The 17,626-nt window shown below is 39.8% G+C and overlaps 1 protein-coding gene across 3 annotated transcripts in view; it reads right to left on the bottom strand.

Annotated features, from left to right (window-relative positions):
- Nucleotides 1-17,626, bottom strand: part of XYLB (xylulokinase) — an 82,367-nt gene that overhangs the window by 38,332 nt on the left and 26,409 nt on the right. For all 3 annotated transcript variants that reach the window (XM_067291973.1, XM_067291975.1, XM_067291974.1), the window contains one exon: nt 17,138-17,234. In XM_067291973.1, the coding sequence (XP_067148074.1) occupies nt 17,138-17,234 (97 nt within the window). The remainder of the gene's footprint in view (nt 1-17,137; nt 17,235-17,626) is intronic.

Below are 17,626 nucleotides of genomic sequence, written 5' to 3'. Positions count from 1 at the left end.
GCTCAATTAATTGGTAGGAAGCACTGGAAAGACAGAATCATGAGATACTTTGACAACTGTGATTTAATGGGGAAGATTCAGTGTCTTTTGCAAGGGAAAGTCCTGCCATACAAATCTCGAAAGGAGTCTCTGAACATGTAAACAAAGGTAGACTTGGATTTCCAACATGTTTTTGACAAGGTCCTTCAGTGTCTTGCAAAAAGAAGGCTGCCACAGGATAAGAATGAAAGCAGTCTTATGACTTAATGATTAGTTTAAAAAAAGATATGAAAGCAACGGTAGGAGTAAGTGGTCAGTTTTCTCAGTCACTAGTGGAAGGGGTTCACAAGTAATGTGGAAAAGGGCAAAGAATGAGGCAACAAAGCCAACTCTGAGGAGTTACAGAATTAGCTCATGACAGAGGGAATGAGAAACAAAATGACAGAGGAAATTCCATGTTGATTAGCACAAGGTAATGCACATGGAAAGAACAGTCCTAAGTTTGCACACCCAATAGGCTCCAAAGTAGGTATTATGATTCAGTAAGGAGTGGAAAATTTCAATAGTTTCACAAAAATGTTAGATTAATGCTCAAAAGCATTAAAAAAAAAGTACCAAATTAGAATTATGCAGCCTTATAAACCCATGATTAGCCTCTGTATTAATACTCAGTGCAATGCTAGTCCTACCGTCTCAAACAGAATGTAATAAAAATGGAAACAACACAGAGAGGGACAACAAGGATGATCAAAGGTATGAAACAGATTCCAACCAGACACCAGTCAGTCGATTACAGCTCTTCAGTCAAGAAAATAAATGGCTGAGAGGATACCAGAGGGAGGCCCAGAAGATCACAAGCAGTCAAGCAGACAATAAATAGGGAATGACTATTCACTGTTTCTCGTAGTACAAAACCTATGGAGAAGCAAATGAAATTATCAGGCAGCAGCTTCAACACAAACAAAAACAGGGACTTTTTACACAATGCACAGCTGAACTGAAGTACTCAGTGCTGTAGGATACCACGGGTGCCAAAAGTCTACATGCTTTTAGAAGGTGATTAGAGAAGTTCTTGAGGGGAAAAAAAAAAATCTGTCAACAGCTGTTAAATAACAAACCTCTAGCTCAGGAAGTTGCTAAGCCGCAGGCTGCTGGAAGCTGTGAGGATCTACCTGTTGTTCTAGCCCTCCTTAGGTATCAGATACTGGCCACTGCCAGAGAGAGGACACTAGCCTAGCTGGCCCTTCGGTCTGGCTCAGGATAGCCATTCTTACCTTCACTAACAGCAGCAAAATTATTTCAGTGCTGAGCATTCTTGAAAGATCTTCTTAATTATCTGTCACTTTTCAGTGAAAGTGCAAGTCAAGTCAAAACAGAGTTGGTCCAAAACAATTCTCAAAGGGAAAGATGAATCTTGCACATTTTTTTCCTTTCACTATCACAAAATATGTAAAATATTTTACATTGAATGTTTAAAAAAAAAAAATCCACCATCAAGTCAACAACTAAGGGCAGCTTAAATCTTGCAAGGAGGCATCTGATCGCACCAGCTCTAAATTTCCAAGTACAGTCATCTTCATGCCAGAATGTGTTTGTTTCAAAAGTTATGAGAGAACAAGAGTCTTACAACTTATAATTATATTTACCATAATTCTGAAGGTTGCAACAATCTTGACCTTTCTTTCCACATCCTAATGCAATTTCTAATTAATCTTCTCTGTTTAACACAACTTATCAAATGCCACGTAGCGTGTAAACTACGTCTTGATTGCTGAGATAACATCTCTTGGTAGAATAGTATTTAGGCATGCATTTAAGTTTCATTGACCTCATGGGTAATTAAGCACTTTCTTGCATCAGGCATTTCTAACCTGACAGCACCAAGAGTCAATGTGAGCTGCAACTTGAATCCCAAGACTTCACTCTACCATATCCTACTCAATGGGTGGCTGGTCAAGATGCTGCTTTGCCTTTTTTCACTGTCATGAAGGGCATAACACAATACAGATAAAAGAAAAAGCATTCTCTATTTGTCAGAAGTAATTAAACATGTCACTGATTTTCTGTAAAACTCAAGAGCCATCTGGGAAAAGAGCAGTATGTCTCCACATCCATTTGAGTGACAAGGTCAGAGCATCCCTCCCTTCCTTGGTTGCATCTCCATCACTGACTCTGTTCATCATGCTGTAAATTAATCTGTAAAAATTTGGATAGCCTACCTACTGTAATTAGCTGTATCTGTCCAAACAAGGCAAACTGAGATGGGGTGGCAGCTGAGGGTTCCAATTGGCTTGTGGTTGCTGAGTGACAGAACTAGGCTAATATACCAACTTTATTCAAAAGGAGAACAACATAAAATTAGCCTTCTGTCTTGTTACATTTCTGAGACAAGGTTTCAAAACTTTCAGATACTGAGAGCCCAATAATAAAATGCTTTATATTTATATTCCTCATGGTGAAAATTTTGTCTTGTACATCCAGTTAGAAACTCTCCTCTATCAATTTATGACCACTGTCCCACGTTCTCCTGCTGTGCTCCTCAGCAAAGAGCCTGGCTCCGTAGGCACTGGCAGGCTGCTCGTAGGTCCCCCCAAAGCCATCTCTTCTCCAGGCTGAACAAGGCAAGTGCTCCAGCCCTCCACCATCTTGGTGATCCCCTTGTTGAACTCACTCCAGTTTATCAATGCATTTCTGGTATTGGGGGGGCCCAAAACTGGATGCAGTACTCCAGATATGGTCTAATGGGCACTGAGCTGTAATTCACTTCCCTCAGTCTGCTGGCTGTGCTCCTGTTGGCACAGCCTGTACACTGTCAGTCTTCATCGCTGCTAGGACAAACTGCTAGCTCATTTTCAGCCAGATCTCCCAGGCCCTTTTCAGCAGAGCTGCTCCCCATCTTGCATCAGTGCAGGGGGTTCATGTGTCTCAGGTGCAAGACTTTGCATATTTCCTTGCTGAATTTCATGAGGCTCCTGTCAGACCATTCCTCATGATTTATTCAAGTCATGAGCATGAGCTTCTCATCAACATATCAGATGACAATCCTGGAGAGAGTTCAGTGTGTAAGACAGGATTAGGTGTACATAGGATGAAGCAGTGTGATGCACAGCTTACATCTTTGGCCTGTTCTCATAAGACCTTTCTCAAAGTTTATATTCAGAGCGCCTAACACACTCAAACCACAAACTTCACGGAGGTGTCTACACTAATAGTTCTCAGTTTTGAGAAACTTGACCTAAGCTACTTGTGCCCGTTTATGGGATTTCTGTAGGGATACAAATTCATGAAACCTCCTCAAAGCATGCATAAACACAAGTAGCATCACTGGCACCCTCGCATTCTCAAAAACACAGAAGTCCGAGGAAATCATTTTGGGAATCATTTCTCAAAATATTGCAGGATTGAGCTGCTGTCCTCAAAGGATGCAGAAATGTCCTTTTTCTTTCTCAGTTACAAAACAATTCTAAACATGGTGGGAAGGAAACAGTTATTCCCATCCCGTCCTGTAGCTGAACCCTCGACGAATCAAGACCTGAGGAGTCAACTTACCCTCAAGTATCTTTTGTTTCATGATTTAAATTACCTTCTCTCCCATGTAAACCTGGTGTCACCTTACTCTTTGATACTGAACATCCACACTCAGTACTCAACATCTTGGTCTACTTCTGCAGCGTCCTGAAGCCAGTGCTGAAGAACCAGCAATCTGATGGGCTGCGAGCAAGCTCATTCAATCTATTCCCACAAAACCGCAGAGTACAGAGATCTGACACTGACCTCCACACCAGCCCAGACTGAACTCCTTAGTATCTTTATTTTTCCACAGCACGTAACACCTTTACTTCACTATTTTCCCAATCAGGGAACACATGCACAGTTTTTGAAAATAATGGTTTTGTTTTTTTATTTTGTGATTCTACCATATATAAACTTGATGATAGTGCACAAATGCACATATCTAACATAACTGCTTCCAGCATTTGCTCTCTCCCACATATGTCACTATGCAAGGGAAAAGCGCGGGCAAAGAAGATAGCCAAAACTCATCCCCTGTTCATCTGACCCCAAGCCATTGCTGGGTTGTCTGCTCCAGCTCTCACTCTTATCTCATAAGCTATATCTATGCTGCCACGGTAATATGAATGGCAATGCTCATGCCAATATGAACACTGATCTGCAGACAGTGCTGTCCCGTTTCCACTTAGCCAACCATGCACTCTTCCAAGAGCCTGCATCTGCTGCTTAAGAATAGCTTGCTGAACCACAAACTCCAATATCACAATACCAAATCCCAGCTGTGACAGCAACAGGTAGCATGGGTCCCCACAACAGCAACCAGAAGATTTATAAACCTAATAATCATGTTATTTCAAAATAATAAATATCTTCTTGTCTGAATAGGTAATAATTTGGAAACTCCACAATGCCTCAGTGACCCAGCTCATTGCATTGTGCCAGTCCATATATCACAGAACATCTATATATCACAGAATAATCTTGAAGACCATGTAATTATTGAGCAGCATCCTTCTATGGTGGACACAGCTACATGCTCTCTATAGTACAGACATAGTAAATGGTTTAACCCCAGCATTAGAATCCCATCTCCCAAAACCAGCTAATGCCTCAAATACACTAGCTATGTCCAACACACTAGGGCAAAAGAGAACAGTAACAATCTCACAAGCCTCCATCACATCAGCTCCAACAGTTATCCTGCCAGAGCCAGACAAACTAGCCATTGACCAGAGTCATGTTGCGATTTTACTCACGTGGATAATTCTGGTGCTACTAGTGCTGCTTACCTCAAACACTAGGAAAGAAAAATATATGTATCTACCTACAGTGACACCACAGCAACTGCTGTAGGCATCAGCTGTCTCCTCTCTTTGTCAGCATGCCACTTCCCAAGGTTTCCTCACCAAAGCCCAACAGTGCTTTCCAGGAGGTTATAAACCAGTGAAGAGGTCCCATATTTTCTCTCTGCACCCTGCTGTAAAAGTAGAGCAGCCAGAAGCAGAGGCAGCTAGCCCACTTGTGCTGGACCCATGCCTTGATACCACTAGAATAAATTAAAGTGAGGAACACTAAGCTGAAAGTGTTTTATACTACTGTACTGGCAAGCTAAGAACATTTCTGCATGGTAGCTCAATAGGACAGAAAAGTTATTTCACAACATACAATGATACAATTCCTCCAGCAGCTCAAACAGGAACCCTGAAGGACACCACAGAAACCCTCACATCTTATCCAGAGCGATGAAGCACCAGGACGGATGCAGCGGCGTGGGCACAAAGCAGCCACAGCGCTGGAAGGTGGTTCTGCCACACATGCTTGGCCAGGTCGGACAACCAGCACGGCGTCCCCTCGGCTATGGCATCCTCTCCCCACGGGGTAGGTGGGGGCAGGTTTGCTCAATTTTACCTTCCTGGATGAATTCTAAGGAAAAAAATAGCCTAAAAATGAAAAAGAAACTCTTGTACAGATGAGTCCCTGACTCTGTACAAAATGGACTAGCCCAAAATGGCACATCCATTTTCCTCTTTCCTAAATAGATTTCTACTGATTTCAGCCAGCTTAGAATACAGCACCTTACAATTTCCTAAAATATAAACCAAAGCATAAAGAGCAACTTGGAATACTCTATTTCTGATACTAGAAGATACGCTTCATTTATTTTGGATGTTTTAATCATATATAGAGAGATATCACTTGAAAGCAGCATTTTCCTCGCCGGCTACTAGTACTTAAAGTTAGCACAGCAGCAGCCACTGAACATTTATTCAGGTGAACTCATGTATGTAATGGAGTTGCCTCTAGCAATTCTCCCTAGCTCCTGGGCCTCCTGTGACTACTCCCCCTAAAGTTTACATTTATCTTTCTCTGATGATCACAGCTGGGCAGGATTTTAATACTTTAAACTAGAAGGCCTTGCAGCCTGCGTTAATAGACAGTGCTAACAGGCCAAACTAAAAGGTAAAAGCAGCAAGAGGTTTATTTTAACACTGCTACTTTTCTAGGTCTTACTGAGCAAAGCATTTAATCTAATGTAGTACATTTAATGAAGAGTCAGGAACTTGTACTGCAAATAACAGATCAGATATAATTGGAATTTGTTCCACACCACTAGACTACATATATCAATAAAAACAATATCCACATTGGATTCTGGGCTCACTTCATTTGCATTTCTTAATTTAGTGTTTAACTAATTTAACAATAGTAATGATTTAATTCAAATTAAAATCTAAGGAAAATAAAACAATTTAAAAAAGCCATTAAAGATTTCATTAAGTTCCATCTAAATTAATATTAGCTTTCTTAATATTTTCAGTAAGTCATTTTTTTCTCTCCCCACTGAAACAAACATGAAGTTTCCTCTGTGCAGTCAAGCTTCAGACAAACCTTGTTAGATTTATTGGTATTATTTCAAGCAATTAATTAATATAGATTAGAGTTATTTAGAGGAAAAGCACAAAGAATGGCAGGAAAATGGATGAAGCTGTTTTTAAAACACTGCATTCAACTGAGATAATTATTCTCTGAGCCTTTTATGAAGAGCTCTTTAGGTATATACTATCCATTAGATCACATTTCCTATACATTTGTGGTATTGCTCTTAAGTATCAGAAACACGAGTTACTCAAGCCATAAGAGTTTTACAAGACATTTTTCTATAGCTCCACACGTAATAGTCACTTGCACATCAGTGACTTTTCAGACAAAAGAATTCATTTCAGAAATGTGTGTCAGTTATAAATATATTAATTACAAATTATTTGTACACTGCCGCAATAACTAGAAGGTGTCTGCAAGTCTACAGCCTTGCATCCCACTCTCTAAATGATACAGCAAAATTATTTGTATAATATAGGCATCACCAAAAACATTTAAAACCTTCTTCTCTTAACCAGTAAGAACACAACACATCCTACTTCAGTCCTCAGCATATTTCAATTTTTGCAGTCTGCTGGAATCCGCAGCTGATTTTGGTGGATTGGACATGACACTGGGTCAGGCAGAAAGGGCGGATGGTGGAGGCAGACGCAGGGAGCCAAACTGAGGCCTTGGTAAACTGGAACTGCTCGCTGTATCAGTTTAGTCCCTTGGTTAAAGCGAAAAACGGTTAAAAGTTCAGTCCTCTGAGGAGCTATTTAGCTCATTTTCTCAAGCACATGGCAAGGGTTGGAAAATAGGGTTACAGTCCTGCACTCGCCTGGTTCTCGTAAACCACCCTTATTCACCCAAATGGCAACACTGCAATCAACAGGAACGCTCTCGTAATGACCACTTTGGCAAGTAACAGGTTAGCTAAAATTTTAAATTTGCACTGGATTTTATCACAGCTCAGAGGGGAACTGTAGTTGAAAGAACTTAATATTTTTAAGTCATGAATCAAAAAGGAGATTAAATACAAAAATCAACAAGAATCCACTAGGTCTTAAATATGTGCATTTTATTTAAAAACATAATTCCACCTTTTCAAATAGATATTCCGCAAATTCTTTGTTTTATTCTTTCATACTTTAAAAACAACCACTTCAGACGTTCACCCGCATTTCAGTGGGTACTGGGCTTTTACGTTCAAAGACAAAATTAGGTATGAAATAAGGAGCTTAGTATCGCTTTCTCTGCAGCGCAAGTGTTCACTTGCTGTTAAACTTAAGTCATCTAACTAGAAGTGCACTTAATTTGAAGAGATTACTCAAGCAGCTCTCCATTTGTACACTTGTATTACCATTATAATTAGAACTACTTCAAAAAAACAAAAAGTTCAACTTTGACCAGAACAAACACAGAAGAAAAAAAATTCAAAAGCATCTTGAGTAGAGTGGGACCTACATGCTTCTGAAAATATACTTTAAAAACCTTATTTAAGCAGCTCCAGTGACCAACTTGATTTCAGTGCGACTCACAGGGCTACTACTACATAAGCTAACATATGACACTACATTCTGCTATTTTATACGTTTTAAAGTTGGCCACTGAGAGGACCGAAATGCATTGGTGATTTGTCACAACGCTGAGTGCCCTCCAGCTTTCTATAATTATCACTTCTTGAGATGCATACATGGAAATCCCTACACAGCCATAAACACTGACATTTACCTGTTAAGTAAAGGGATACTAGCAACAGAGAACGAAGGAACTGAGAGATCCACTCCTGGAAACGCTGAGGAGGCGGCCAAGGCAGCGCTGGAACCGAGCCCCAAAGCCTGTCAGCGGCACACGAACACCTTGTTGGAGCAGACCTTCAGAGTAGACCACTAGGTGCCCAATGAGGAAAGCAGTGAACCAGAGCAGGTCTTACAACTACATGATTTAGGGAAAGGAAAATTCCCGCTCCTCAACCAGTCTAGAAGCCAAAAGACATGGTGACTTTTGGCCAGATTATTTCTGTTCAATGATCAGAAGCTCTAGGCTTCAGTACGTCAGCCCTATTTAGATCTTGGGTTTGCTTCTTAGGAATCAAACCACAGGACTGTCCTTGTGACACTGAGAACACAATGTCTAGCAGGGACAAAAAATGTTCCTTAACCCTAACCTAACTCTACCAACAAAGCCCATATTTGAAATGTTACAAGAGTCATCTTAATCTGTTGAAAACAAGACCCAAGAATACCCTGAGGAAACCTACTATCAATGATGGAGGCACTTAGATAAATAGCTTGGAGCTTTGTCAACTTAGCCTGCCAACTTTAGGCTAAGGAGATCCAACGTATTTTCAGGTCAGTTCGTTTGTTGTCCAAAATATTACTGGCATTTCATACCATATCTATAATGAATACGTATTATTTAGTATTGTTACCGTTGGTAATATTGTTGGCTTGTTTAAAAAAAAAAAAAGAACTCAATATTACGTGTTTGGGCATACCAAGAACCTTCTAGTGGAGTTTTTCAGACAGAACATTCAGCACATTCGAATTCCAATGCAAACATTCCTTTCACTTAGTGTTATTGCAAAAGTGGGAATAAAAAAGCACAGAGCTTTATATTTTAGTAAGCGGCTAGCTGATTTATACAAATGGGAACTAACTGAACTTTCATTTACCAAAACTTCCAAAAACTTCTAAACAGTCTGCTTTTCAGAAAAAGCAACTCAGTAGACAAGCATATCCGGGGGTGAAATATTAAGAATTAAGCTACACTTTAGTGACATTTCAGATAAATATTGACAAGTACATTTATCTGCAGCAGAAGTATCCTCTAAAAACTGATTTTGCTTTGAGGGATAATCAAAAGTAAAACTATCATAAATCTACCCTGTCTTTGTATGCATGTACATATGTCTATTTTTAATTTCGAATTTCATGGCTTAAAAAGTATTTTATATGATTTGTTAAGCTTCCAAATGGAAGACAAACACTTAAAACCTAAGTGTTAGAGAAGTGGCCATTTTTAAACTCACTCGCTCCTGGAGCAGTAATAGATGTACAATGCACAGCAGGTACTCCTGAGTTTAGTTTTACTTTTTAAGTCTTTCTGATGCTGTACAATCACCGTAAGTGCAGTCAGAAAAAGACAATTTCGGATTCAAGCAAACTTTTTTCTTTTCATTCTTTTATTCATTCTTTAGATTTTCCATCTAGGAAAAGTATACAACTGATGAGCTAAAGGCTGCTGTAAAAGGCCATTAGGTCCAGCTTTTTGTACATCAAAGACAGAAATGGTATCACGGTCCGGGAGCTGGGTTCAGGAATCCGATGTCAGCTACCGTATTAAGGAAATTAGGGGACTTACTTCTATGGACATGCTAATCTCACTCTTCCAAACATCCAAGCTTTCTGCCGTGGGTCAGTCTTGTCACTGATCCCAAATTCCCACCTTCACGTGCAAACCTAAAAAATTTATATTCGTAACTCACGTCAAAGAGAGAACTTTAAAAGTTAAGTACTGTACTTTAAGTTTATTTTCACAAACTTCTCATCCTTCGCCATCTTTTACACCGGCCAAACGGACATGGTGAAAGCCTTGGGGCCGAGACCTGTCATTTTATGTGCACCATGCATAATACCTTTGCTATTGCATAAATTAGATACTGCATATACAGGCTAAATAACATTAAAGGTGGAAAAAGAATACCCTTCATACTTGTTCTTGAGAACCACAGGGCAGAAATAACAAAGAAAAGCTGCCCAAATTAATTCTTTCATGTCTGAAGAGAATTGAAAGTTATACAGGCAGACTACAAAATTCCACTTGTGCACAAAAGCGTGAACTTTTTTAATTATTTTATTGCAACAAGAAATGTGGGGTTTGGATGTTTTCTTTTTTTCTTAAATTAAAAAAGGTAAATTAACATCACTTATTACAGTGAATGGACAGAGAGATGATTTTTTGGATTTTTTGTTTTAAAAAACAGCCTTGCCAGTCTTCCACAAGCAAAGATGACTTAAACCGCATACACACGTATATATATAATTATATATACACATATAAATACACACACATATATTAAAAAAATTAACTCCTTGATTTTGAGAGCATTTGAATAAGTACTGAGTTATTGTCCTCTGGAAATCAGAGCCCGGATGGAACCCATGCTTTAGATACTTAAAGTTATTTTGAAAACTTAGGCTATACTCTTTTATAAAGTAACTCAAAACTGTCCCCTAATCTCAGGCAACAGACAAAATCACAGCTAAAAATCAAGGTATGTATAAATAGATAGAGCAGGTAGGGAAAGAAGGATTTATCCAGTAGAATCCAATAGAGTTTTAATGCTAAAACTCAAGTGTGGGCTGCTGCAGCTGGAAGCACTGACACACAGTGATCAGAACTGCTGGATAATGTGAGATGCCTAAGAGAAGCTGAATCATCTTAAACCAGAAAAAGAGAAAGGCAGCTGGAAGGATCGGAGAATCCTTGGAGAGCTGGTTAGAGCTCACTCACATACCTGTCACTTCTGAGCAACAAAAATGGAAATCTAGAAAGACACGGGAAGAAAGATTTAAAATAATAAATTGGCTAAGTGTCAACTAAGGTAAATGTAGCATTTTATAAGCAGAATGGTCATCAGAAAAGGGGATCATCTAGGGTGACACCAGAGGCTGCTATCAGCTATAAATGATTAACACAAAGCAATGTAAAAGCAGGTACACATCAGACAAAGCTTCCTAACAACGGCATCTTACAGAATCACGTATTTCTATGACTGATCCTGAGAACTCACCCATCCGCAACACAGATGATCCTTTTCAACCAAATCACCTGCATTTAGAAAAATATCTCATCTAGTTCTTAAAACTGTCAGTGCTAAAGAATCCACTGCAAATTACTGCATTGCTTGGTTTCTCTCTCTGTTAAAAATCTGCACCTTGCTTCTCATTCGAAGTCTGCTTAGCTTCAACTTCCAGCTATTGAACATCATAATGTTTTTGTCTGCAAGGCTCAAGAGTCCTATACTATCAAGTTTCCTTTCCCCAAGAAAGTACTTACAGACTGCAGTCATGTCACTCCCTTGCTAATCTAAATGGATTTAAAACTATAGATCAGGCTCAGAAAACAAGTGATAGAAGGAGATTTATCAGATAACCCAACCGATCGCCAAATCCCTAGCTTCTAGAGGTCCACGAAGCTCTAACAAAACCAGCCAACTGACGGCTTGGCTATTTTTCAGAAGGCTGCTTGAACAGTACATCCACTGAAGCAGGCATAAACAATCTCTCCTAACATCAGGGCACAGGAACTGAACCATTTAAATACTTGGTCTTTTGCTGACCAAACATTAAAAGCGATTGTTCAAACAATGACAACGTTTTATCAGTGTGTCAGGAAAGCAAGACAGATAGTACCCTTTCCAATCTTTTTATTAACTCTTCAGCTTTTCCGCCTTCATTGTGTTTCCTGTGTACGGGTAACAACAATAAAACAAAATAAAAGCAAGACAATAGCCACCGCATTAAAAATTACTAGAGCACGTAAGCAGCTTCCTTACTGCACATTAGGTCATTTCCTTTAGAGACATTTTATCTGACTCTTTTAAAAATTAGCTAAACTAATACTGTACTCTCCTGAGTCAAATAATAATAAAAAGCCCTTTTTTTGTAAAACACTTGGTCAGGGAATTGGTAACGAGCTAACCAGCCTTCCATTCCAGATCACTGGCTTAAAACCAAGTCTTGCTCGATCGTGCCTAGAAGGCTCTGCTACGTGATAAAAGTCTGATGCTCTGCAGGAAATAAGAGAGGAGCTATATAGCAAAGTTCTTGGCGATACACTGCCTGCCTCACGCTGGCACTCTTACCAGCCAAAAGTTTCATCAGAAAATACAAACGTCCTTTATAGCTGACTTTAGGTGAGAGGAAGACTCTGCCTCTGATGAATATGAAAGCACTTTGAGCCAACGCTCCTCACTCCAAAACGTGGGCTTAAGATCCAGTGGCAAGGTCTATTTGCATTCTGTATGCGCTCCATACTAAATAGCACAGCCTGCACCATCACTATTCATACATCTTCCAGTACTACCCAATCTGACTATTACCGCTACTTACTATTATTTTAAACAGAGGACTTCAACTTCTCTTCCCGTCAAGGGCACTGTCCTCAAATTATTTTTAAACTGTTTTCATCTGCTTGCTGAAGCGCTAGGGCCTCTACAAAGCAGCCACCCTGGTGCTGCTGAAACATCATCAGCGTTCTTAGCAGCAAACAGCGAGAGACAAGCATGAAGCCAACACAACATTTTAGTATTGATTTCTCTGAGAAATTTAAATCCCACAGGGCATAAACATCAATTTAATCTGTATGCAGCTACAAAATGGCTTCACTCACAGTGTTCCTCATTTCAGCTAAAACACTGCTACAACTCAAGCAGCTGCACGCTTAGCAGCGAAGGTAAAGAAGATGGATAAAACAAGTACCCCAAAGTCGCCGATGACTTGTAAGCGGTTTAGAGACTACAGTTGTAGAAGCCGGTCAGTCAAAGATAAGTATCAGCAAAATTTCTGTTTCCTGGCCTAACACAAAGTCATCCCAGGAGTGTCCCAAGGACCAGTGGCATCTAGCCTTGTCAAACCAGAGAGCCACTTTATCATCCAACAGACTCACGTTGCTGTGAAGTGACAACCTCACGCCTCACCTTTGGGATTTCGTGCCTCCGCATGACACCATGAACAACGATGCACACTGCCTCCATGTTATCCTAATCAGTATTTTCTGAGCACCTCCCACTGCCTTCCCCGCAGACCAAGAGCCACAAATTATTACTACCCTCTGCTTGCAGAAAATATCATCGGATGAAAACAGTATCTGAAGAAAAAAGAAAAGCACCATTTGACCTCTTGGAGTTTGCCCTCCTGTAATTTTAGGCTCACTTTAGAAAATAGAAGTTCTCACACTTATCACTGAAAAGTCAGGCCCACCACGCACTGCCATTTCCTCATTTTTCCAGCACTGTAGGACTGCTATTTTGTTTAAGGATGCATCTAGTTGCATACCCAGTCAGAACGATGCTCTTTCACACACTTGAAATGCACTTAAAAGAAAAAAATGACTTGTTTTTACACCAGTGCAAAAACATGGGCACATCTGCGTTGCCCCAGCCAGTACTTAAGCACTCAGGAGTGTCAGTACAATTCAGGGCACCAGTGTTATTGCAAGCGATGGATTTATGTACGTAACAAACTGTAAATTACATAATAAACAGACGCAGGATTTTATGGACAGTGCTTTAGCTTGTAAAACTTGGCACCTTCTATCCATCTCTCCTCCTGCCGATGACGTTTAGGTGGCAGGAATCCGATTCCTAAAGGTATAAACATGACACCGGCAGCACACCAGGCAGCTGGAGCATTACGTACCCACTGACACGCACGACCAAGTACACAGGGACCCGTGCCCGAAGTCAACGGCTTCAGCGCAGCCCACCCCAGGTAATTAGCCCATGTGAAAGGCAGGACTGAGCTTAGGCGATACAGTTCCAGTATACCTGACGCAGGGCGCGCACACATAGCGCTGCGATTACCATCAGCGTGGGGATTTCTGCACCGTAGGCCAGCGCACCATTCGAACATCTACTGACCACATCTGTGAACTACAGCGGAAGCCCTGCTTGTGTGTTTTCCTTTAGCCTATGTAATATACTCCACAGCAATATTTACTTCACCCAGTTGTGCACGCAGAGGTAGAAGTACCTCCCAAGAGCAATCAGTTTAGCAGGTCTTCACAAGGGCAGCTTCACTGGGTCCAAGCAAGGACTGTAACGTTCTCCTGTCAGCAACAATATGGATTTCGGAATTGTTTGGTCAGGAAGAGAATCAAATCTGAAGGTCATCAAGATTATTACAGTATATACGGGCAGATCAGTTTGAACCACTGACAGCTTTATAGCTGCTGGGATCACCCGCGTTAGGGAGCTGCAGACACTGTCATTTCTCTACAAAGTTGCCGTGGTTGTGGCTTTGGAGAGGTCGTGCAAGTTCCTTATTTCAACAGGTTCCCATCAAGCAGATCTGTATCATCAGTCTCTGAACTCCAATTGCTGAGTTGAGCTTCCAAAAGGGGATGGCGGAAAAAAGAAGCGACAAAACAGAAGATGTTTATGGTACAATCAAAACCCAGGGAAATAAAGGGAAACCGGCAAACCTTCACCTTATCTGCATGAATCTCTGAATCAGAGTATGTAAACGACGGGGGCAGAGCAAACCTCATTTGTGTGTTCCTAGATCACATTGCTCTATCCATCCCTTAAGTAAATAAGGGAAACAGGATATAGGGTGTTCCTGAATCATTTTCCCTGAAATCTGATCGAGAAAGATTAGAGCAATTATAACACGGTGACACACACTTTGGAAACCCTTTAATGACAATTAATCTAAGGTTTAACTTTTCTCCTAAGGATCATCCGGTGCCTCTGTGCCACATCCCAGCTTCAAAGCAAAAAAAAAAAAAAAGAGACAGAGTCCCCTGCCCTCTACTGGTACATCATTTGCACTGAAATTTGTACACGTATCCACAGTCGAGCATCAACACAGCAGTTCAGTTGTTTGCAGATTTTTGAAACTAAAATATTATTTGTAATTTATGAAGGATCATCTATAAGGTATCGGGCGCATCAAACTGGAATCAAATCTCAAATATAAAACAGTATTTCAGCATAATTGCACTCCCTACTGCAGAGCTAGCTAGACAGAGAGGAGATTTAAAGTACTGCTACTAGCAAGATAATAAATTCATTAACTGAAACTAAATTATAAGGGATTATCTAATTTTTGCAATGTTCATATTGCATATCCAAGAACTCTATAAGACAGATTTTTTTTTTTTATTACAAAATTTTTTTCCACATATGCCGCTTTCTGGCTTATCCTATGCTTTCAAGATTACCATCAGTCAAGCTGAATTTGGCCCAGGAACTGAGAGGCAGGTTCATGATCCTACAAATACACTTTATGGCAGCTAGGGAAATTCGCAGTCAGTTTTCTGGCTCATTTGTACCACTGAGACAACGCCACATAAACCATGGGATATCGCAGGAAAATGTTTGTTGTGACTGATCATGTCACTTCCATCTTCTATTACAGATCTATTTAATAAGAGTCATCAACTAAATTTCAGGACTTTGTAAGCAATTATTATTGTATCCTCCCTCTGGCGTAAGCAAAAAAAAGCCAAGATTTGCACTGCTGTAATTATATTTCTGAATGTAAAGCAGCTTGATTCCTGGAAAAATCAAAGCAAATTCCCCATGTAGACAAGGCCTAAACAGAATTGAATGAACACAAAGGTCCTGACTGTGTATTTAATCCAAAAGATAAATAAGCCTTTAAATCACATTAAAAAAAAAACAAAAAAGCAGCCTGAAAAATAGCAGCTATTAAACAAGAGAAAGTCTGATACTATCAGAGTAATTCCCACACTGCCCATCGGTGCCCCGAAACACCTTCAGAACACACCCTGTTTTCAGAGCTGCCAGACAACAAATGCAGATGCAAGGCTGCCATCGCTACACCAATACAGAACACGACATTTAAATAATGCCACTAAGGAAAAGTGGGAGATGCGTACAGCCTACACTATGTACAGCCATTCTTTTTTTAAAGCAACTCATCTGTTAGTTACCAAATAAATAAAAGACCCTTGAAATGAAACAAGACAACAGCACAGAAGGTTCCAAGGCATCTACAGGAACACAATGCAATCACACCCATGGCCTTTTTATTGCGGACACCTACAATACTAAAAAAATGTATTTAAAGCTTATTAAGCCATGTCCTAAAGCTAGTTAGGTTTTTGGCTGTCCTGCTTGGCCTAAATGTTTTTACAGGTAATTTCTACCCCTTTGCTTTTGTGTTAGAGTTGCCCTATATCTTAACTAGTTCTCCTCCCACTCTGGTTTTTGTCTACCCTCTGATATGTACATAGTGCAAACGTATCCTCTTCAGACATGAGCTTTCTAGGCTGTAAAATCAAAGTTTCTGAGATAACAGAATCTAAGAATGAAGGATTAAGAGGTATTTTAAACATGACCTGTTTGAATCTCTGCCTGCCTCCATAAATAAATTATGTTTCAAGTATACAAGAAAACATGTAACAGGAAAAACCTTCCAGTGTAAATTTATAAAGTGGTGTTGCCAGACCTTGTGATTTGTTCTGGTATCTCTTGATTTTCATAAGTTTCAGCTCCTGGAGTTCTCTCTTTACTATATATATATTTTTATATTTTTTTAATATATATAAATCCTTTGTGATTATATTTTCTAGATCACAAGACAGAGAAAGGGCTTCTGCTTTATGAACAGAAAACTGAGGTGAAAAGGTAAGCTTATGGCAGAGCCAGGAATTGAATACAGATTTCAGATTTTCTGAGTTATGGTCATGCACTTTAGGCAGAAGGCTAGTTTTTTTGTCATTATTAAGCTATTGGAAGCTCAAGCTATTTTTTAAAAATTGACTGCAGCTCAATAAGAATGAAATAGAAAGAATGCTTGAAAAAAAATCTGAAAAGTTAAACCCTTGGTCCTTCTAAAGTTAGTATCTGCCAAAAGCTTGTTCCCAACATACCATCAAAAATTTTCCAGGAAGCTAATTTAGAATTCATACCAGTTTCTGTATCTAACAGAAAGAACAAGAATCACAATACTGACATTACTTTCCTGACTCCTGTCTTTGTGCTTGATCTCTAGTGCCAATAGCTCTGCAGCTTTTTCATCACACTTACTGACTTTATATCCCAGCTTTTCAGCATGAATCCTCTTGGCCATGAACTGCCCTTCGATCAGTGCTCGTATCTCCACCTCCTTTGGAAAGTCTGAAACCTGTATCAAAGAAGGAATACATTAAGTTAACATGCACCTTAGACAGTATACAATACCAAGTTGGAGACTAGTTAGAAATACAGAACAGATTTATAGTTCATTATCCTTATCCGAAGCCTAATTTCAGCTCAGCCCCAGTTCTTCAATCACATACACAAGGTGCTCCTAAAGACTCACGACAGAGAATGCAACCCACAACCTTGGTACTGTTATAGCATCCTTCAGTCTTGAAATCAATGAACGAAGGGAAGAGGTTCTAGTTTTAGTTTTAATTTCTTCTCTATGTATTCCTCAGCATCAAAGGCTGCTTACGAACTATATCTCAAAACATGTAATACTGAAGTGAGTGGACAAAATTCAGATGCATTAGGCAACGTCACAAAGTAAAATTT

Source organism: Apteryx mantelli, chromosome 2 (genome assembly GCF_036417845.1).
Source record: "Apteryx mantelli isolate bAptMan1 chromosome 2, bAptMan1.hap1, whole genome shotgun sequence".
NCBI classification, from domain to species: Eukaryota; Metazoa; Chordata; class Aves; order Apterygiformes; family Apterygidae; genus Apteryx; species Apteryx mantelli.
The sequence above is the reverse complement of the archived record's forward strand: the minus strand, read 5'-3'. Positions and strand labels throughout refer to the sequence as shown.